General features: G+C 45.2%; 1 protein-coding gene across 5 annotated transcripts in view; it reads right to left on the reverse strand.

Moving 5' to 3' along the window:
* Positions 1-22193, reverse strand: part of PDE10A (phosphodiesterase 10A) — a 582319-nt gene that overhangs the window by 30896 nt on the left and 529230 nt on the right. For all 5 annotated transcript variants that reach the window (XM_061428524.1, XM_061428522.1, XM_061428521.1 and 2 more), the window contains 5 exons: positions 21165-21351; positions 5474-5616; positions 3167-3250; positions 1558-1708; positions 185-340 (listed from right to left, as the gene is read on the reverse strand). In XM_061428524.1, the coding sequence (XP_061284508.1) occupies positions 185-340; positions 1558-1708; positions 3167-3250; positions 5474-5616; positions 21165-21351 (721 nt within the window). The remainder of the gene's footprint in view (positions 1-184; positions 341-1557; positions 1709-3166; positions 3251-5473; positions 5617-21164; positions 21352-22193) is intronic.

Below are 22193 nucleotides of genomic sequence, written 5' to 3' on the forward strand. Positions count from 1 at the left end.
TATATATATATATAAATCTTCAAAAAAGAGCCTTTTTTCAAAAAAAAAAAAAAAAAACCAACACAATTATCTGAGAACAACTCTAAGGAACGGTTCTACAGTAAAACGTGGCTGCTGTTTTTAAAGAGGGCCCCAACTACCGAAGCCAGGAGTCTCTCAGAAGGCGACGGGCCTGGCGGCTCACCTGCAGGATGGACACGGTCTGCGAGAAGTGGTGCTGCTCCATGGTGGACGTGGAGTAGAGCGCGGCCAGCGGGTGGTCGAACTTCTGCAGGTAGCTGTTGCTGAATCCCCGGTGGTCCAGGTCGTGGCACAGACACGCGATGAGCAGCCCTTTGCGCTTAAAAAGACAACACAGCACAGACGTTCAAAACAAAGAAACGGGGCTCTCACGCTGACTTCTGTCACGGATGCAGCCCCCGTCCTCAGGAACAGCGGCAATGCCGGATAATCCAGCCAGCCCCCGTCCTCAGGAACAGCGGCAATGCCGGATAATCCAGCCTCCTTTTTAACCACTTTGCTTTCTGCAGCTGACTCTGACAGCCAGATTACTTTTGAGGTTTCCTGCTGAGCTCTGGGAAAAGGTTTTTAAGTGGGGGCAAATTAAAGCAAGGGTTCCAAAGAAGGACAGATAAAGTGAATCTGCAAAAGGAGAAGGCAGTTTCCATTCTTCTTTCAAAAATCTATTGGACACTAAATTGTAGCTGGTATGGTTATCGTGAATGAGGACTGTAGCAAGGAAATCATAAAGCATGGGGCAGGCAGCTCCTTTTCTCTGCAGGGTCACGAGTCCTGGAGCAGGAGGAGAGAAGGGGGTTGAGTTGGGGCCTTCACAGCGGCCGCTGGGGCCGATGCAGAGAGGACAGCATGGCCACTGGGAAGGTCTGCCTGGGAGTGGCACAGCTGGGGTGAAGGCACTCCGGTCCCCGAGCTCGAGGCTGGGTGGCCAAGGAAGGGCTAGACAGCAGGGCATGAATGGACAGGGGTGCCCGAGTCCTCTCTGAGTGTGTCACCAGCTCCACGTCTGTAAATCAGTGGAGCGTCACAGTGCCCCTGTCTTCTTGTGAGGGAAAAGGTCAGATCAGCGTTTATGTTTTAACTGCATTTCATGTTCTGGGCTCTCGGGGGACAGGATAAGTGTCCACTATCTAGGGCATGAGGGCAACGACAGCAGTTCGCCTCATCTACGCCCTTTTCGGGGGACAGGATAAGTGTCCACTATCTAGGGCGTGAGGGCAACGACAGCAGCTGGCCTCATCTGCGCCCTTCAGTGCAGTTCGGCTTTACCAGGGAAGAGAGACCACAAAAACCAGTGCTTCGTTGAGGGACGTTTTGGCGACACTGGAATGTCTGTTTCTATATTTCTTATACAAAACAATAGGAAAAAATGCTTGGATACTGCCATTTAAAACTCTGCTGCTCATGAATCTACTGAACCAAAGTTTGTCCTGGAATAACATGGCACCTAATTATATCGTGAATGGGCTGCAGACACAGAGTGTTCAAACCCACTCCAGCCATCTGAAAACGGGGCAAAGGAAGGGCGCGCGCACGCACCTCGAGGTCGGTGAAGAGCCCGCGGCTGTTCTGCAGGATGGCGTACATGCAGTGGGCCACCGTCACCGCGTGCTTCCAGTTGTGGTAAGGAACCCGGCGGTAGTTCTTCTTCACAGACATGATGAAACGGCACAACTTCTCCAGCTCGAAGCTGTGCGGAAGAGACACCGTCACGACAGAAACTGGTAAAGAAACAACGGGTTCCAGGAGGCAGCTCTGGTCTAGACACATGGGTCTGTGCCCACACACACCTGCCCCGGGGAGACTTCCGGGGTGCTGAGTGAGCCTCGTTCACCAGCTCCCTGGCATTCCTCCAGCCAGCAAGGAAGGAGGACTCTTTACCGGCTTCCTCTCAGACACTGTAATGGGCCCACCAGCGAGCAGACCCCAGAATCTGCTTGCCTTCCCTACCATCGACTCCCATCACCGCTTCGTGAACAGTCAACCATCTCCTGCAGCCCACAGGGTCAACAGACAGCAACATACCATCACCCTGCTCAAGGGTGTTCTGAGAGTTTCTTCTAAAAAAAGGGCATTCACGTTCACAAACTGCAAACATGCACACCATAAGAATTTTCTAGATGAGAGGCTATCCTTTGAAAAGGAATCCAAATTACTGTGGTACACTCAAATTATCAACTGGCAGTGGCAGATGGTCACACTCAAATACTTAACAGTACATGAAAGACTATGACACATGCTCTTACTCTACAGTGTGGTAATAGATTTTGTATTTTTTTAAAATAGATTTCTTTAGAGCCCCACTAACTCTCTCAATGGATATGAGGCAATTTAAGACAAAAGCGTATCAATATGAAACAGGGCTCTGGAAATACCAGAGATGAGAGTTCAGAAAACCTCTAAATATTAATACGCATAACCTTTATGTTTCTCTACTGAAAACTTCCGAATAGTCCCTGAAGTATAAGGTGTGTCATTACAAGAGTTTCATCTGGTCAAACTCTCAACTGCTATCTAAGAAATAAGTTAGGTATCTTGCGCTCATTCTTTTGAAACAGTGATTTATAAAAGCCGCTGATGGGAATAAGAGAAAACAGAATTCAGTGGGACAGGAGTGACAATTTAGCTCTAGAGAAGCCAAGAGCCTCGATAAGCCACTTAATGACTAGTGGAAAAAAGAAAGAAACATTTCTTGCATTTTAACTATGTGTTTAAGCTACATTAAAAACAAACGAACGAACGAAAGGGCTCGCAGTTCCTCAGGGACAGGCCACAGAAGAAGGTGGACGTGGGAGGAACGCGCAAGGTAACGCCACCGAGCAAAGGACACCACTGAGTCAGGAGGCCTGGCTCCTCCACTCCTGCTCTAACCGGCACGTTAAAGTCAAAGGTGAAAGGCGACGCTGAACGTGTGCGCTTGTTCCAAGACACCCGCAGGATCAGTATGCGATTATTTATCCCAGCTACACCCACATTCTCAGCATCACCTGGTCAGACCTGGTTATGAACCAAGGGAATCTAAGAAGGCTGCACGCTGTCTAATAATCTTAGCCTTTTTTAAAAATTCAAGTGCTTAGAGAAAACAATTTGTGGCATGTTTTAATTATTAACCAAGAATACGGTGAGGCATCAAGGTGGTCCTGCATACCAGGCTGTCCCACAGGATCGGTGGATCATGTACACGAAAATTCCAGGCCACATGTTTTCAAAGGGGCCAACGTCAAAGTGGAACCTGGAATAAACAGAAAGCACAACTCAGGAGGAAACGCAGCGAGCTGGGATAAACGTGCAAATAAAGCAAGTAAATTTTATGTCTATGAAGAAACTAAAAGAATACTGGGAGTTCGGCCCCCTGCCTTCTCCCCTCCTCAGTCACATCTCTGTTGTAATCAAATGCTTCCAGGAGGACATTCCACCCACCCCCTCAGGAACTTAGTCCAAGATTTAAGCCACTGCTCAAGTCTCTGTTACAAAGGAATACTGTGGTCATATCATCAGAGCAATGATAAAGGACAACATAATGATGCTCTTAATACCACACACTCATCAGGACACACACAACACGTACATGACACGGGCCCTACACAATCCATAGAAAAAGGGGGATCTCATCTGAAATTCTTTTAGTGCTGAAAATCCGTCTATTTCCCATTTTAATCCAGAGAAAACTTTTATAAATATTAGCATTCAAAGCTATTACCTATTTTCATATGCTAATTTAGTTGTGGATATTTAACCCCAATAAGCAGAATGCTCAAGTATTAAACCATTTTCCTTTAGGTGCAACACTTCTGACACCAAATGTGTGAGTTTTCCACGCCAAGCAGTTCTCCAGTTCTCTGCAGACACCCACTGATTTCCTAGGATTCAACCCCATTCTCACACTACCTGGAGTTGAGGCAGACCTCACAGCTCAAGGGCTGGGGCCCACAGACTGCTCTACTTTATACGCCAATCACAAGTCAAGGCCACCCGCCCTTCTAATCCGTCAGCTATTCCCACAAGCCCCTCCTCGGGGGAGATAATGCGCTAGAACAGCTCCAGAACTCAGAGGAACACTTCAGCTAGACGTCTGGCTTATTATTGGGACACAACTCGAGAGCGGCCAAGAGGAAGAGGTGCCCAGGGCCAGGCAGTGGGGCGGGCCGTGCAGTGCCGGCCTCTCTCTGGGGGCACCCCCTTTCCAGCACCTGACGTGCTCCACAGTCTGGAAACGCTCAGAACCCCTCAGTTAGGGTTTTCTGGAGCTTCCAGCACACGGGGTACAGGTGGTGAAATCCTTGCTCACCGGTAGCCCCCATCCCGACCCCATCTCTCTCCCTGGAAAGGAGTCCAAGGGCAGGCCCTCATCCGCCCAGAGTCTTTCATTAGCAAAAACTCTTGAGTGGTTGAAAGAGGCTTAATATGAATAACAAAAGATACCTCTCTCACCCAAATCACTCAGGAAATTTTAAGGGTCAAAGGAGCTCTGTGCCGGGAACTAGCTACACAGCCCACAGGCGTGTGTTTCTTATTGTATCAAAATACATGTGTGTATTACTTGTGCAGTCGTGTCCGACTCTGCAACCCTCGGACCGTAGCCCACCAGGCTCCTCCGTCCTGGGTATCACAACACATACCATATATATACACACACACACTATGTAACACATACACTGTCAACACATAAACTGAGGCATATTATTTGAGCAAAACCCACTTGAAAAGGGCAGCACCTACTTAGAGTGGTCAGAAGTCATGGGAACACCTCTATAGAGACCGTGCCAAGAAAATGAACCATCTGATTGGCTCCAGCTAAAGCCTAGCTGGCTGTTCAGAACTGTTGTCCTTAGCATTTCCGTCTGGTGACCCTGAGGCATTTACAGGCTTAGATTCCCATTTGTTTACTAGGCCAGCAGGGCATTAAACGCACAGCAATCTAATGACCTCCTTATTTAAATAATTTAACAATACGGTTTTTCTTATTTTAAATAACTGTCAGCTCAAAACTTTTGAAGATTTTTCTATGTTGTTATGAACACACAGAGTTGGCTTACACTTTTGATGGGCAGTCTGACCACCAGTAACAAATGTATTAGCCTGGGATTAGAAGCGAAGTGTGGATGTTAAACTGTGTATTATAAAGTCTCAAATTTAACTGGCAAACTTAAAACTATATGGAAATGAAAGCTTTCAGTTATCTGAGATTAAATGCCATTTTGAATAGTAAATATTTCATAAAGTATGTAAACAAGGAAAGCTAACATTTAGGTTGGTTCATTTCAAAATGGCATTCAGACTAGTTTTTCTAAAGATAAAGAGATCCGGCCTTTCCTTCCTTGGAAGGGGGAAACGGTCAGGTCAGAGACCGCACGTGTAACGCAGTATTTATGATTCTACTTTTGGAAGCCACTTCACTCTGAGTTCAGTGGGCTGAGAACCGTGGCTGAGGAAGCGGACGGGGCAGGGCGCTCACAGCTCGATCTCTTTGCACAGACGGCCGGGCAGGTTGAAGTGCATGAGGCCTTGCCACTCTTCCGCGGTGCAGATGCTGTGGTAGGACAGCTTCTCCATCGTGACCCTGTAGATGCACTCCGAGTGCCGGATCCTGTGGTACATCTGCGCCAACACAGAAAATGTAAACTAGCGCGTGCGTGGTCGGCATTAAAGTGCAGAGGCTGCTTTAAAAACAAAGCCACAGCTGCAGCTGGATTCACTATTACTCGTCCTTAACTACTGTTACTGCGTGTTACCATCCGTTAACTACCATCACCATCAGTTCAGTTCCGTTCAGTCGCTCAGTCGTGTCCGACTCTTGGCGACCCCATGGACTGGAGCATGCCAGGCCTCCCTGTCCATCACCAACTCCTGGAGCTTGCTCAAACTCACGTCCATCAAGTCAATGATGCCATCCAACCATCTCATCCTCTGTTGTCCCCTTCTCCTCCAGCCTTCAATCTTTCCCTATTTTTCTCACCATCACTATATATTTTCATATTTACTGAAAAAAACCCCACATGTGACTCTGAAGACACAAATGGCTTTTTAAGAAATTATATATCCATTTTAAAAGACTTCTTAAATTTTGTAACAAGTATTTTTTTTTTTTTTGGTCAGACGGCCAGCCATTCTATCTAGGTGGAGAGATTACCTGGTATGTTATTCTTGGACTCCCAGCCTTGGTGGGAAATAAACATCTGATGTTCATAAGCCACCTAGTCCATGGTATTTTGTTATAGCAGCACAAACAGACTAAGATGCAAAACAACTAAATTGAGACATCAGTTGACTTTTTTTCTGTGTCTCCTTTTAAAAATATTTAGCTTAACTCTTGGTGATCTCAGAGTCCTCTAGTCCAGGGAGTTTGAAAATTTGTTGATTGTAAAGTTCTTTATTGGCAAAATAAGTTTATAGATGCACGTGTAATAAATGTATGCCCCGTGAGAAATTACACACTGTGCTAATATATTGTTTGTATTATTAATTAAAATATAATAGAAAATTTAAAAGATAAAAAGTACATATTTTAAAAATATTGACTTAGCATGACTCTTGGTCACACTAAACAATGATATATTTTGAAATGAAGCACTATATGTTATCTATTGTCAAGTTTTTTTCTTTATTACTTGGTGAGATGGTGGTGTTTGATTTAACACTTGGGAACAGTGGTACTAGTGGAGAAAAATATGCCAAAAGTGCGTGAGTGCGTGCTAAGTCGTTTCAGTCGTGTCCGACTCTTTGTGACACTCTTTGGACCATAGCTCTCCAGGCTCCTCTGTCCACGCTACTCTCCATCCAAGAACACTGGAGTGGGTGGCCATGCCCTGCTATAGGGGATCGTCCCTACCCAGGAATGGAACCCGCTTCCCTTCCACTTCCTGCCTTGGCAGGCAGGCAGGTTCTTTACCAGTAGCACCACCTACTGGAGAAAAATATGCCAAAAAGTTCAGTTCAGTCGCTCAGTCCTGTCCGACTCTTGGTGACCCCACAGCAGCACGCCAGGCTTCCCCGTCCATCATCAACTCCCAGAGCTTGTTCAAGCTCGTGTCCATCGAGCCGGTGAGGCCAAACAGTATGTGAGTCAAACAGAACAAAGGCAGGACTGCCTGTTCTTACACACTCACAGTTCTGCTCTCTAAGCACTAATGTCTTTGACTGGAATTCAGATAAATTTCTATTTTCCCTGATGTAAATCAATTACTTTTGCAAACAATCAGCTGCATCTTTATATACTGTCAATCATGTTCAAAACCAGTGACAATCAGTGAAATTCGTCACACAGCAGATATTAATAAGTTGAAAGCTGTGTGATAAAACAGATTTTTTTAAAAATTCAACTTTTGAAGACAGAGAGGGAAACGGAAATAAAAAACAGATGGAACAAACAAAACAAGTAACAAGATTATGGATGTACACCTAAACATAAGACATGCCTGGTCTAAAGAGCCTCATTAAAAGAAAACGTTATCTGAGCAGGAAGCAAAACCCCAACTCACACTGTCTACAAGAAAGAATCCTACTTTAAATATAACAAAGACTCAGATAGGGTCTTCCCTTGTGGCTCAGCTGGTAAAGAATCCACCTGCAATGCAGAAGACCTGGGTTCCATCCCTGGGCTGGGAAGGTCCCTAGAGAAGGAAAAGGCTACCCACTGCAGTATTCTGGTCTAGAGAATTCCATGGACTGCATAGTTCATGGGGTTGCAAAGAGTCGGACACAACTGAGCAAATTTCACACTTGACAGGGTAAAAGTAAAAGGCTGGGGATTCGTCAAACTCAGCAGTGGCCACAGGACTGGAGAAGGTCAGTTTTCATCCCAACTCCAAAAAGACAATGCCAAAGCACGTTCAAATTACCGTATAATTGCACTAATTCCACATGCTAGCAAGATTATGCTTAAAATTCTTCAAACTAGACTTCAGCATTACGTGAACTGAGAACTTCCAGATGTTCAGTCTAGATTTATAAAATGCAGAGGAACCAGAGATCAAATTGCCAACATCCACTGGATCATAGAAAAAGGAACAGAATTCCATAAAAACATGTACTTCTGGTTCATTCAGTTCAGTTCAGTTCAGTCGCTCAGTCGTGTCCGACTCTTCGAGACCCCATGAACCGTAGTACGCTACGACCTCCCTGTCCATCATCAACTCCCAGAGACTACTCAAGTTCATGTCCATTGAGTCAGTGATGCCATCCGACCATCTCATCCTCTGTCATCCCCTTCTCCTCTGCCTGCAATCTTTCCCAGCATCAGGGTCTTTTCAAATGAGTCAGTTCTTCACATCAGGTGGCCACAGTATTGGAGTTTCAGCTTCAGCATCAGTCCTTCCAATGAACACCCGGGACTGATCTCCTTTAGGATGGACTGGTTGGATCTCCTTGCAGTCCAAGGGATTCTCAAGAGTCTTCTCCAACACCACAGTTCAAAAGCATCAAGTCTTCGGTGCTCAGCTTTCTTTATAGTCCAACTCTCACATCCATACATGACCACTGGGAAAACCATAGCCTTGACTAGATGGACCTTTGTTGGCAAAGTAATGTCTCTACTTTCTAATACGCTGTCTAGGATGGTCATAGCTTTTCTTCCAAGGAGTAAGCGTCTTTTAATTTCATGGCTGCAATCACCATCTGCAGTGATTTTGGAGCCCAGAAAAATAAAGTCAGCCACTGTTTCCACTGTTTCCCCATCTATTTCCCATGAAGTGATGAGACTGGATGCCATGATCTTAGTTTTCTGAATGTTGAGCTTTAAGCCAACTTCTTCACTCTTCTTTTTCACTTTCATCAAGAGGCTCTTTAGTTCTTCTTCACTTTCTTCCATAAGGGTGGTGTCATCTGCATATCTGAGGTTATTGATATTTCTCCCAGTCATCTGGATTCCAGCTTGTGCTTCATCCAGCCCAACGTTTTTCATGATGTACTCTGCATATAAGTTAAATAAGCAGGGTGACAATTTACAACCTCAATGTACTCCTTCGCTATTTGGAACCAGTCTGTTGTTCCATGTCCAGTTCTAACTGTTGCTTCCTGAGCTGCACACAGGTTTCTCAAGAGGCAGGTCAGGTGGTCAGTTATTCCCATCTGTTTCAGAATTTTCCACAGTTTATTGTGATCCACACAGTCAAAGTCTTTGGTATAGTCAATAAAGCAGAAATAGATGTTTTTCTGGAACTCTCTTGCTTTTTTGAAGATCCAGTGGATGCTGGCAATTTGATCTCTGGTTCCTTCCTCTGCCTTTTCTAAAATCAGCTTGAACATCTGGAAGTTCTTGATTCAAGTACTGTTGAAGCCAGGCTTGGAGAATTTTAAGCATTACTTGACTAGTGTGTGCGATGAGTGCAATTGTGTATTAGTCTGAGCATTCTTTGGCATTGCCTTTCTTTGGGATTGGAATGAAAACTGCCCAACCACTTGTAAAAGAATGAAACTGGACCACTTTCTAACACCATACACAAAAATAAACTCAAAATGGATTAAAGATCTAAATGTAAGACCAGAAACTATAAAACTCCTAGAGGAGAACATAGGCAAAACACTCTCCGACATACATCACAGCAGGATCCTCTATGACCCACCTCCCAGAATATTGGAAATAAAAGCAAAAATAAACAAATGGGACCTAATTAACCTTAAAAGCTTCTGCACATCAAAGGAAACTATTAGCAAGGTGAAAAGACAGCCTTCAGAATGGGAGAAAACAATAGCAAATGAAGCAACCGACAAACAACTAATCTCAAAAATATACAAGCAACTCCTACAGCTCAACTCCAGAAAAATAAACGACCCAATCAAAAAATGGGCCAAAGAACTAAATAGACATTTCTCCAAAGAAGACATACAGATGGCTAACAAACACATGAAAAGATGCTCAACATCACTCATTATCAGAGAAATGCAAATCAAAACCACTATGAGGTACCATTTCACACCAGTCAGAATGGCTGTGATCCAAAAGTCTACAAATAATAAATGCTGGAGAGGGTGTGGAGAAAAGGGAACCCTCTTACACTGTTGGTGGGAATGCAAACTAGTACAGCCACTATGGAGAACAGTGTGGAGATTCCGTAAAAAACTGGAAATAGAACTGCCTTATGATCCAGCAATCCCACTGCTGGGCATACACACTGAGGAAACCAGAAGGCAAAGAGACACGTGTACCCCAATGTTCATCGCAGCACTGTTTATAATAGCCAAGACATGGAAGCAACCTAGATGTCCATCAGCAGATGAATGGATAAGAAAGCTGTGGTACATATACACAATGGAGTATTACTCAGCCATTAAAAAGAATACATTTGAATCAGTTCTAATGAGGTGGATGAAACTGGAGCCTATTATACAGAGTGAAGTAAGCCAGAAGGAAAAACATAAATACAGTATACTAACGCATATATATGGAATTTAGAAAGATGGTAACAATAACCCTGTGTACGAGACAGCAAAAGAGACACTGATGTATAGAACAGTCTTATGGACTCTGTGGGAGAGGGAGAGGGTGGGAAGATTTGGGAGAATGGCAATGAAACATGTAAAATATCATGTAGGAAACGAGTTGCCAGTCCAGGTTCCATGCACGATGCTGGATGCTTGGGGCTGGTGCACTGGGACGGCCCAGAGGGATGGTATGGGGAGGGAGGAGGGAGGAGGGTTCGGGATGGGGAACACATGTATACCTGTGGCGGATTCATTTTGATATTTGGCAAAACTAATACAATTATGTAAAGTTTAAAAATAAAATAAAACTAGAAAAAAAAAAAAAAGAAAAATGCCCTTTTCCAGTCCTGTGGCCACTGCTGAGTTTTCCAAATTTGCTGGCATATTGAGTGCAGCACTTTCACAGCATCATCTTTCAGGATTTGAAATAGCTCAACTGGAATTCCATCACCTCCACTAGCTTTGTTCGTAGTGATGCTTCCTAAGGCCCACTTGACTTCACATTCTGGTTCACTAACTACCCTAAATACTTTAACTGTGTAGATCACAACAACTGGAAAATTCTTAAAGAGATGAGAATACCAGGTCACCTTACCTGTCTCCTGAAAATTTTGTATTCAGGACAAGAAGCAACAGTTAGAACTGGATGGAACTATGGACGGGTTCCAAATTGGGAAAGGAGTACATCAAGGCCGTATATTGTCACCTTGTTTATTTAACTTATATGCAGAGTACATCATGCAAAATGCTCAGCTGGATGAATCACAAGCTGGAATCAACACTACAGAGAGCAATATCAACAACCTCATATATACAGATAACACCACTTTAACGGCAGAAAGTGAAGAGGAACTAAAGAGCCTCTTGATGAAGGCAAAAGAGGAGAGTGAAAAAGCTGGGTTACAACTCAGCATTCAAAAAACAAAGATCATGGCATCTGGTCCCATCACTTCATGGCAAATGGATGGGGAAAAAGTGGAAACAGTGACAGACTTTATTTTTCTTGGGCTCCAAAGTCACTGTGGACAGTGACTGCAGCCATGAAATTAAAAGACAACTGCTCCTTAGAAGAAAAGCCATGACAAACCTAGGCAGTATATTAAAAAGCAGAGACATTACTCTGCTGACAAAGGTCTGTATAGTCAAAGCTATGGTTTTTCCAGTAGTCACGTATGGATGTGAGAGTTGGACCACAAAATGGCTGAACACCGAAGGATTGACGCTTTCGAAATGTGCTGGAGAAAACTTTTGAGAGTCCTTTGGACAGCAACGACATCAAACCAGTCAATCCTAAAGTAAATCGACCCTGAATATTCATTGAAAGGACTGAGGCTTAAGCTGAAGCTTCAATATTTTGGCCACCTGATGCGAAGAGCTGACTCACTGGAAAAGACCCTCATGCTTGGAAAGATTGAGGGCAAGAGGAGGATGAGATGGTTGGATGGCATCACTGACTCAATGGACATGAGTCTGGGCAAATTCTGGGAGATAGTAAAGGACAGGGAAGCCTGGCGAGCTGCAGTCCGTGGGATTGCAAAGAGCTGGACACGACTTAGGGACTCAACAACAAGAACAACAGGTTGGAAAAGGTGTTTAACATTTACCACCAGTCTAGAGAAAACGGGAACAGCTGAAAATTCCAGATACCTAACAAAGTAGATTTCAGAGTAAAGATTATTACCGAGGAGATCATTTCAGTGATAAAGGGGTCAGGCCATGAGGAGAATGAATACATAGGGTCAGTTGGTTTTCAGCAAAAGTACAAGGCAAGACCTCAGGGAAAGAAGAGTCTGCACCACTCAGGGGGCTGACCAACCGGGCACCTGGATGCAGACAAACAAGTAAGTGCTGATCCTCATCTTATACCACATGCAACAGCTTACTCAAGTCAGCCACAGACTTAGATGTGAAACCCGTAGAACTTCTACAAGACAACACAGGAGAAAATCATTGTCATCTTTGGTTAGACAAATCTTTCTTTGATACAATGCAGACAGCATGATCACATAAAGAAAAAAAATCATGCTAGACTTCTTTGAAATTAAGAATGCTCTTAAGAAGAAAATGTTAAGAGAATGAGGAGCCAAACACTGGGAGCAAATATTTGCAAATAATCTGGCAGATGACTTACATCTAGAATATATAAAAGGACTATCAAAACTCAGTAACAAAAACCAGAAATTACAAACAACAGGCAAATGATTTGAGCAGACACTTCACCAAAGAAGACCCAGAGATGCAAATGTGGAGAGACTGGAACACTGCCAGTGATGCTGGGGATACTGGAAGTCGGTCAGCTTGGCGGTTTCTTAAACATCCCCCCGCCACAAAAGCCCACCAGTCTAGGCATTACTCAGGAGAAATGGAAGCACATGCCCACACACGGACTTGGACGGTTTTATTTGTAACAGCCAAAAGCGAAATAACTCAAATTTCCATCAACAGGTGACTAAACAAACACCTCATAATATATCTATACAGCAGAATACTCAGTAATACAGAATGAATTATTTACACACGCAGTGTCATGGATGAGTCTAAAAAATAATTGTGCTAAGGGAAAGAAGTCAGACAGCAAGGAACACAGATTTTATGATTCCAGTCATATAAACTGGAAAATTCAAAGTAAGTTATGGAAAGTACAAGAGTGGTTGCCTGAAACGGGGGATGAAGATGGGGAGGACTGTGTGGGAACGGGTCACAGAGACTCATGGGGATGACGGACACACCAGTCATCAGGGGTGTGTGTGTACACTTGTCAGATTGCACACTCTAAACACATGTAGTTCATTGTATATTTATAAGCCTCAGTAAACTTCTTTTTAAAAAATGCTTGCTCCTAGTCTTTGTAAAGGTACGTGGGAATTTGTGTATGTGACACATAAATTTCAGCAAAAAGTCACATGATGATGATGGAAAATAACTGTTTTCAAAGTACTCTCTTCGTGGTATGAATTTATCTGGAAAAGCAATTATCTTCTTATTCCGTGTTAATGTTTCTTGCAATTTGAAAGTTCAGATTAAATGTTTATTTCTTTGAATACGTCTTATAAGTAACAAAACACTGTCATTTGTCATCAGAAAAACATCAGCAATTTGGAATTTCTATCTTTTTGTGAAAGAAATATGTGTAAATAAACAATGAATTCAACAACTATTCCAAGTGCTTTGCCGCAAGTAGCAAAGCCTTTGTAGCACAAGGGAAATGAGTGGACATTGCAAAGCTGTCGTCTAACATGGTTGAAGAAAAGCTGGGTCAGGCTTAGAAGTGCAGGCTGGACACCCCTGTCCGCTCTTCTTCCCTATAGAATAGAAGGCCCCCGTCACAGGAGACCACACCTGGACATGACACAGCCACCTGACAGACGAGCCAGGTGAAAGCTCCATCCGTGTACGCACAATCGAGAAAATGGACTTTCCCTCACAGCACTCCTTAAAAGAAGTTCTCAGATGCTCCCCCCAACCCTCAATGGACCGTCACATCCCTCCCACTCGAGACGGTACTGCAGGTTCCGGCAGGAGGGCGAACAATCAACGGGGTTTACTTGGCAGTCACTGTGAGTCAGTACCGCCTGCTCTTCAGGGCCGTTCTGGGGGAGGTGCTAGTAAAAGTAACCATATTAGGCAGCAGAACAGCATTGCCGCCACAGTCGTTACCACCAGTGAGCGCCTGCTCGGCGGCAGGCAGCCTTTCAGGGCTCCGTATACACCACTTTCACAATCCTCACAAAATACTCATTTTCAGCATTTTACAAGCTTATGACCTCCGCTGAGAATAAACCACATTTTTATTTATCACTATGTATAATTTTAATAAGTTTATATTGTTCGTAAACATATAAACTGTTAATTTTAATTTTTTTAAAATTTTGTACTCAATGTAAGGCAGTAACACGAACTTTAACTTTACAGCAAAAAAAGAATTAGTTTCAGCAAATTTTATAGCTACTTGAGTCCCCGTTTTCTAAATGACCTTCAATATGAATAGTCAAAAATAACATATTACTAATAAATGATTCTGCTCTCTTCTCCCCACTGCGGACTGTTAATGAAGATGGACCGCCACGCTGTGTGCTGACTTTGTACTGACTATTTGTCTGTGACAGTGAGGAGTTAAGCTGGGCTCACTGTCCAGCCCAAGGGACAGCTAGCAGAGGAGGCCGCCGTCCATTTGGATGGGGGATTAATCTCAGACACGAGGCTATGGGACAGGCACAAAGGCAGCAGGACGGCGGCCTGGAAACAGGAGCGTAACCTGGCTCGCGCCCACCACGCGGAGAGAACACAACCGCGCAATCTTACGAAGCAGCACCCCTACCTACTGGCTTTTTGCACAGACATGGGGGCGTGCGGAGGATGCGCTGACGTTACTCACATTCACAGGAGGCCTGGACTCACTTAAAGGTACACCAGCTAAGAACCAGGCTGCAGCTCACCTTTCTGGGTCGGCCCTCCTCTCCTGCGCTGAGTGGCTGTGTGTCTTCAGGCAAAAGTTACTCGAGTGCTGTGCGCCCAGGTCTCCCAGGTGCAGACCGTGGACACGCAGCGCCCAAGTCGGGAAGGACACGCGGTGTCCGTGGGGTCTCATATGTAAGGAATAGCACAAACTCGGGCAAGTGGCCGGCAATGACCACCTCCTCCAGCACCGCGGCCACGCCACTGGGCTCCTGAGGGCTCAGTCTGCTGAAGAACTCTTGAGTGTCAGGGCTGTGATGGTGCATGACGCTGCGTCCCACCTGCTGAGGATGTACCCTGGCTCCCAGGTCTGCACTCAGGATGCTCCTCGGGCGTGCGCCTATCTGAGAGGGAGTGTGCACTCCACACAAACTGGGAAGTGTTACACGTAAAGCCCCTTCTTGGTTAGAGAGCTGGCTTTACCAGCTCGCCACTGGCTGCAGGCAATCCATAGATGCAAGGGGCTCAACCCCTGCTGAAACAAACTGGGTGCTCCTTCCCCTTCACTCAAGTCACATGCCCAACCTAACCGCCGGAATATCTGCTAAAATGCAGATTTTCAATGTGATGTCAATAGCATTAAATGATGTCAGTAATGAAGTCAGTGTGGCCCCCTAAATAAACCTAAAACGAAAAACACGGTCCACACAGGTATGGACAGGAAGCCTTGTGCTCTGTATGCAGTAGCATGAAATAGGGCTACAGCGGCGAGGGCAATGCCAGGCCCAGCGGAGGCTGTGCCCCGTGCCCTGTGTGGGACCAAAGGACTGCCTGTGGCTGCAGGGAGGAGTTCCTGGGCTGAGGACCCTGCAGAGAGACAAGGTTACCTGGGTCTCCCCCGGGGAAGCAATTCCAGACGGATCTGAGTAAGTAAGTAAAAATCAAGTAAAGGAATGGAGGAATGAGGAAATCCAGGAAAGAAGAGACCAACACGAGGAAAAATCAACAGATTGACATCCCTGCTAAGAACTGAGCTGATAAAAAAGAATCGAGCGACTAAAAATACACCGTCAAAAAAATACAGCATCTGATGTGTGGCTTCCTCTGCCTGCACGTCTATTCCAGTTTATGGAGACCATGGTACCAAGATGCAGAGAAATGACTTTTTTTCCTTGACTAGCTCTGAGACGTAAGTGTTTACAAAGCTGTCTTTCTCGCAGGCGGGTGAAGGGCAGTGCGCCGAGGACTCCAGGGCCACATCCAAAGCTGGCCGGCCACACACGTGCTGCGGGACCTTCCCTGGGTTACTTCATCCATGTATCTGTCTCTCTCACATCAAGTGGAGCTAATCAGAGCCTCCCTCGGGATAGCTGTGGGACTAACGAAGGAACCGGGATCCAGGTCTTGGTCTTTACTCTAGAGGTCTATGATCTGACATCCTCCCCTGAAGAAGGCTGACAGGAAACTCTCTTGCAAAGAAACCAATCACTGGCTTACAGACACTGACACACAGTGGGAGCTCTCTGCGTTTTCTTTTTTCTTGAGGAGGATGCTTGCCTCAACAAAGCCAGTGTTACTGTAAAGAAAGGCAGTACGTTGGTCTTCCCTCTGCATTGAACAGAAACAACTCCAATACCAGCTGCTCCCCAGACGGGAAGGCGCGTGGAGAGGGCAGGGCGGGGGTGGGGGCGCCCCTGAGCTGCGGGGTCAGAGGCTGTCATGCTCTCTGAGTTTGGAGGCACTGTCAAAAACAATGCAGTTTTTATAAGCTCTCATGGGGAGAAGATATACTGCAGTTTAAAAAGTGGTGATTAACTCCACAGAGAGCTGACGCTGCGCCACCTGGGCTTCAACACGCACCTTCAGGCAACAACCAGGCCTGGGTCTGCTCAATCTAGGAGAGGTTTAGAGCCCGCCACCAGCGCTGACACTCTATGAAACTGTGGCACATACCCTATCTGTCATGGCAAGAGAGCAGAAACAGTTTCGGTGAGTTTCAGTGTTTATAAAAAGTGACAAGTCAGTTTCACTATAAACAACTCCACTAGCTTTGCCCCAACACAAAAACAGAATGCCTGTCAACTTACTCATGACTTTTCAGAAGGAGTGTTATTTTTCTTGTTTCAGCTTTAGTATTTGGGTTGGCGTAATCGTTTGACCGTGGTTGAGTCCAGGTTTCTGATGCAACAATCACTGTTCAGGAGAGCTTTGAGCGCCCTGGGCGAGCTCTGCAACAGCACTGCTGAGCCGGCCTCACAGTGCCTACCCTGGGACGGACACAGTAAGTCCTCCAGGGCTGCACAGAAACACGGACAGATTTTAAGAAGATCAAGTTCCACCGCTTGTCCATTTTTACATGGACTCTTACCTAAAAATGCTCTTTTCCCACCGCTCATTTCAAATCACCCCTTTCTCAAGTTTCATTAGTACGAAAATTTCTTAAATCAAATACTGGTGTTAATAAGGTCTAAAAGTGGTTTCTAAAGCTTTCATAAGGTACTTGAACGTGGACCTAAACAAATTTTCAGCTGACAGATCATTAAAAACAATTTTTGATGATTGGGTTGCCATATTCTTTGGCACCTTGGCTCATGTGGAGTTCAGATTAAGAGCAATTGCTATAATAAAACTCTTCCTGTTCCACTCATTGACTCAAGATGAAAGCAACTCTCACGGCTTCCCAAAAAGTAAAGGTGATGAGCAGAAATAAACTTGATGCTGAAATAGGGGAGCCACATTCCCAGACAGCAGTATCCCGAAGACGGAGGTGAAACAGCTGGAAGGAATTCTCTGGAGTTAGGAGGAAGTTCTGATATGCAGAGAGAGACAGAGAGAGAGAAAGCAAAGGATATTCAGGCTTATGTGTAAACTCTCTTCTGAAATAGTGACAACAGGGGGAAAGGACGTTTCAGTGGAGAAACCAGGCAGACGCCTCCTTCCCAGAGCCTGCCCACAGCTGGCACCGTGAACACACAGCCTGCTGAGATGTTCCTGCCGAAATGATAACCTCGAGAGAGCCATGAGGAAACACCAGACAAAACCAAAATAGAAACACCCTACAAAATAACCCGTCCATACACTTCAAAAGGGCTTCCCTGATAGCTCAGTTGGTAAAGAATCTGCCTGAGGTGCAGGAGACCCTGGTTCGATTCCTGGGTTGGGAAGATCCACTGGAAAAGGGATAGGCTACCCACTCCAGTATTCTTAGGCTTCCCTTGTGGCTCAGCTGGTAAAGAATCCGCTAGAAATATGGGAGACCTGGATTCAACCCCTAGGTTAAGAAGATCACCTGGAGAAGGGAAAAGCCACCCACTCCAGTATTCTGGCCTGGAGAATTCCATGGACTGTATAGTCCATGGGGTTGCAAAGAGTCGGACATGACTAAGCGACTTTCACTTTCACTATACACTTCAAAATGCCTAAGACATAGAAGACAGAATAAGGAATGATTCTAGGTTGAATGCTAAAAAAAAAGTTAATCACTCAGTTGTGTCCAACTCTTTGCGATACCATGGACTGTAGTCTGCCTGGCTCCTCTGTCCATGGAATTCTCCAGGCAAGATGTTGGAGTGAGTGGCCATTTCTTTCTCCAGGGGATCTTCTGTACCCAGGGCTCCAACCTGGGTCTCCTGAATTGCAAGCAGATCCTTTACCAACTGAGCCACTTGGGGAAGCCCCAAGGAAGGAGACTATAGAGGTCTACAGACTTCAGTAGGGCGGGCCCTAATCCAATGAGCTATGCCCTTATAAGAAGAGGCGATTAGAACACAGACGATTACAGAGAAAAGACCACTGGAGACACACGAAGGCAGGAGGCCACAGGCCTAGAAGAAACCAAACTGCCAGTAGTCAGATCTTTAAATTCCAGCTGTCAAAACCACAGAAACATAACCTTCTGTTGTTTAAGTCACCCAGTCTGTGGTATCTGTCACAAACTGACTCACTGGAAAAGACCCTGACGCTGGGAAAGATTGAGGGCAGGAGGAGAAGGGGACGACAGAGGATGAGGTGGTTGGATGGCGTCACGGACTCGATGGGCGTGTGTTTGGGTAAACTCTGGGAGTTGGTGATGGACAGGGAGGCCTGGCGCGCTGCAATCCAAGGGGTCACAAAGAGTCGGACACGAATGAGCGACTGAACTGAACTGAATAGTGTGTGCTCAGTTGCTCAGTCAAGTCTGACTCTGCAACCCCATGGACGATAGCCCTCCCGGCTCCTCTGTCCATGCAAATTTTCAGGCAAGAATACTGGAGCAGGTTGCTACTTCCTAGTCCAGAGGATCTTCCCCACCCAGCAATCAAACCCTTGTCTCTTGCATCTCCTGCATGGGCAGGCGGGTTCTTTACTCCTGTGCCATCTGGGAGGTCCATGACATAACATCACAGGTCAAAATCAATTTTTAACACTCCTTACACACGTTTGTTTTAGACTATTATAATTTTTTAAAAAACACTTTAAAGTATAACATATATTAGAATAAACTTTTGTGGGGTAACAGAAACACAAGTCCAAAGAGAGAAAAGAATGATACTAAGTTTTTCAGTGGTAAGAGCTTCTTATTCTATTTTTAAGTGGACTGTGCTAAGTTGCTTCAGCTGTGTACAACTCTTTGCAATCCCATGAACTGTCACCTCCCAGGCTCTTCTGTCTATGGGATTCTCCAGGCAAGAATTCTGGAGTGGGTTGCCATGCCCTCTTCCAGGGAAGTGGACTATTAATAGATGTCAAATTATTCTAATACCTGGATTCCATTGAATATATTTAAAAATTATAAAAGTCAATATTTAGCATATAGTGGAAATCATATTTCCTGCAACTTTTAAACTAAACAGATGCATTCTGTCCATATGTTTACTGATGAGGAGATACGCTGGTATAAAAAAGGTCTGAAGTTAGAAGTGTTTGACAGCTGCGCTGGCTTGTCTCCGACGGGCCGGGCGACAGTACAGCCCCCATGAGACCGCATGGGGCCGCAGGAAGAACGAGGTGCACTGCGCACAGTCACCTCTCATCGCCAGACTATTATCGTTTTGCCATTTTGTTCCAAGTCTTCTCTGCTATTTTCATTACTCACATGGCTGCTCCTATGATTTCCAAAAAGACAAATTTCTCTAAATTACTAAGGTGAGAATTCCCATGCATGTTGATTTGGCTTTACAAAAGGTTAATAAAATCTTCTCCAAGTTCAGAATTCCAGTCATGTCACTGAAGGATTACTAGAGTTCCGTTCCGTTCAGTTCAGTTCAGTCACTCAGTCATGTCTGACTCTTCTCGACCCCATGAATCGCAGCACGCCAGGCCTCTTTGTCCATCACCAACTCCCGGAGTTCACCCAGACTCACGTCCATCGAGTCAGTGATGCCATCCAGCCATCTCATCCTCTGTCGTCCCCTTCTCCTCCTGCCCCCAATCCCTCCCAGCATCAGAGTCTTTTCCAATGAGTCAACTCTTCGCATGAGGTGACCAAAGTACTGGAGTTTCAGCTTTAGCATCATTCCTTCCAAAGAAATCCCAGGGCTTACTAAAGTTCATAGAATACTAAATGTTTAACTCATTTAAAATGTAAAAGAAAGATGATACGTTCAGCTCTTTTAAAGCGAGACTTCATAAAATAAATGGAGCCTGATCTTACTGTTCAGTACACAGAGCTGGGCTGTTGTGAAGATTAAATGAATACACGGCATCGGGGGGCTCCTTGATAAAGAATCTGCCTGCCAGTGCAGGAGACGCAGGTTCAAATCCTGGGTGGAGAAGATCCCCGGGAGGAGGGCATGGCAACTCACTCCAGTATTCTTGCCTGGAGAATCCCATGGACAGAGGAGCTGGCGGGCTGCAGTCCGTGAGGTCTCAAAGAGTCAGACACAACTGAGCGACTTAGGACGCCTGCACACAGCACCAGACAAACATGTGGAGTGGCTGCCTCCCTTTTCCTCGCAGAGGAAACTGTTCTGCTTGGTGTTAAGACTCGAGTTATTACTCTCTCTCTCTTTTTTTTTTTTTGCACAAGAGTCTCAAGCGTGGTACGAATGGCAACCTCTAAGGGTTTGGATAACCTCCTCTACATCGGTAGATTACATCCAAAACTACATCGGTAGTTATCAGGAAAGGGAAACCGTATACATTCACCTCATTTTTCTTTTTATCAAATTCACACCTTGAAATAAATGAAAAAATCAGTTTTCTTTTCTTTGTTTCCTTCCAAGGAATTTTAAGGTATTTCCTAAGATATGCATAACCAGGAATCACTCTTTTGGGTTTATAAAGGAAATGGGGGGGAACACTTTCCAAGTTTATAAAATTTAACACCAAGTAGTAAAAACGTCATGACTTACGTTGGCACAGTGTAAGGCTAAAGCACAGAAGACAGCAAACATCTTGAAGTTGTTCTCGTCCGTCTTGGAGAAGGCGCTGCCGCTGAGCTTGTTGACCATCTGCACCACGCCGATGACGCTGCCGCGGCTGACGATCGGCATGCACAGGATGTTCCGGGTCGTGTAGCCCGTGTACAAGTCCACCTCTCTGCACCCGCGGCGGGGGCCAGACGGCAGCACAAGAGACAGCACAGGCAGGAGAGAGCAAACCACGCACCATCACACACTCGGCCCAGTTCCGCTTCTCCCACAGTTAACCGCAACGGAACTGCTAGCTTCTAAACTCAAAGACAGCGGGGACACATGCAAGTGGTTTTTAATAAAACCTTTTTGAAAATATTCTAACCCAGTTCTGCTTTCAAGAGAGTTTTTCAGAACCATCTCCAGGAGGTGTTCAGCTTCTCATTTGGTTCTAATGAGAAGCATCCCGTATCACAAACTACATCCCACATCCCACATCATAAAGTACATGCAAACTGTGGAATTGGAGGAAAAGTCTAATACATTTGGTAAAAATGATCTGTTTGTTTGCACTTGGCCGGGTTTATGAGAGCCATAAATTTCCTGAACAAACTTAAATGAGACCCCTCACTGTAACAATTTAGAGCAGGGGTCAGCCATCCACAGACTGTGTACACACCGGCGCCCTCCAGTTTTGTAAACAGTGTAAATGGGACACAACCACACCATTCCTTGACGGAGTCCCACTGCCCCACACAACAGAGCTGTGACGCAGATGCTGTGGCCGACAAAGCCAAAAATACCTATTGTCTGATTCTTCAAAGAAGAGATTTGCTGACTCCTGATCTAGGGGAAATAGTTTCAAAACGGTTTTTGAAAATAGGAGTCATTCCATAGGAGCAATTTTACAACTACAGGCAATGAGTTAGACGGTAGCCTTCTCTGATGGGTCTCTCTCACCTGCTGCCGCTGCTGCTAAGTCGCTTCAGTCGTGTCTGACTTTGTGCGACCCCAGAGACAGCAGCCCAC

The sequence above is a fragment of the Bos javanicus genome, chromosome 9 (assembly GCF_032452875.1).
Source record: "Bos javanicus breed banteng chromosome 9, ARS-OSU_banteng_1.0, whole genome shotgun sequence".
In the NCBI taxonomy this organism is placed as follows: domain Eukaryota; kingdom Metazoa; phylum Chordata; class Mammalia; order Artiodactyla; family Bovidae; genus Bos; species Bos javanicus.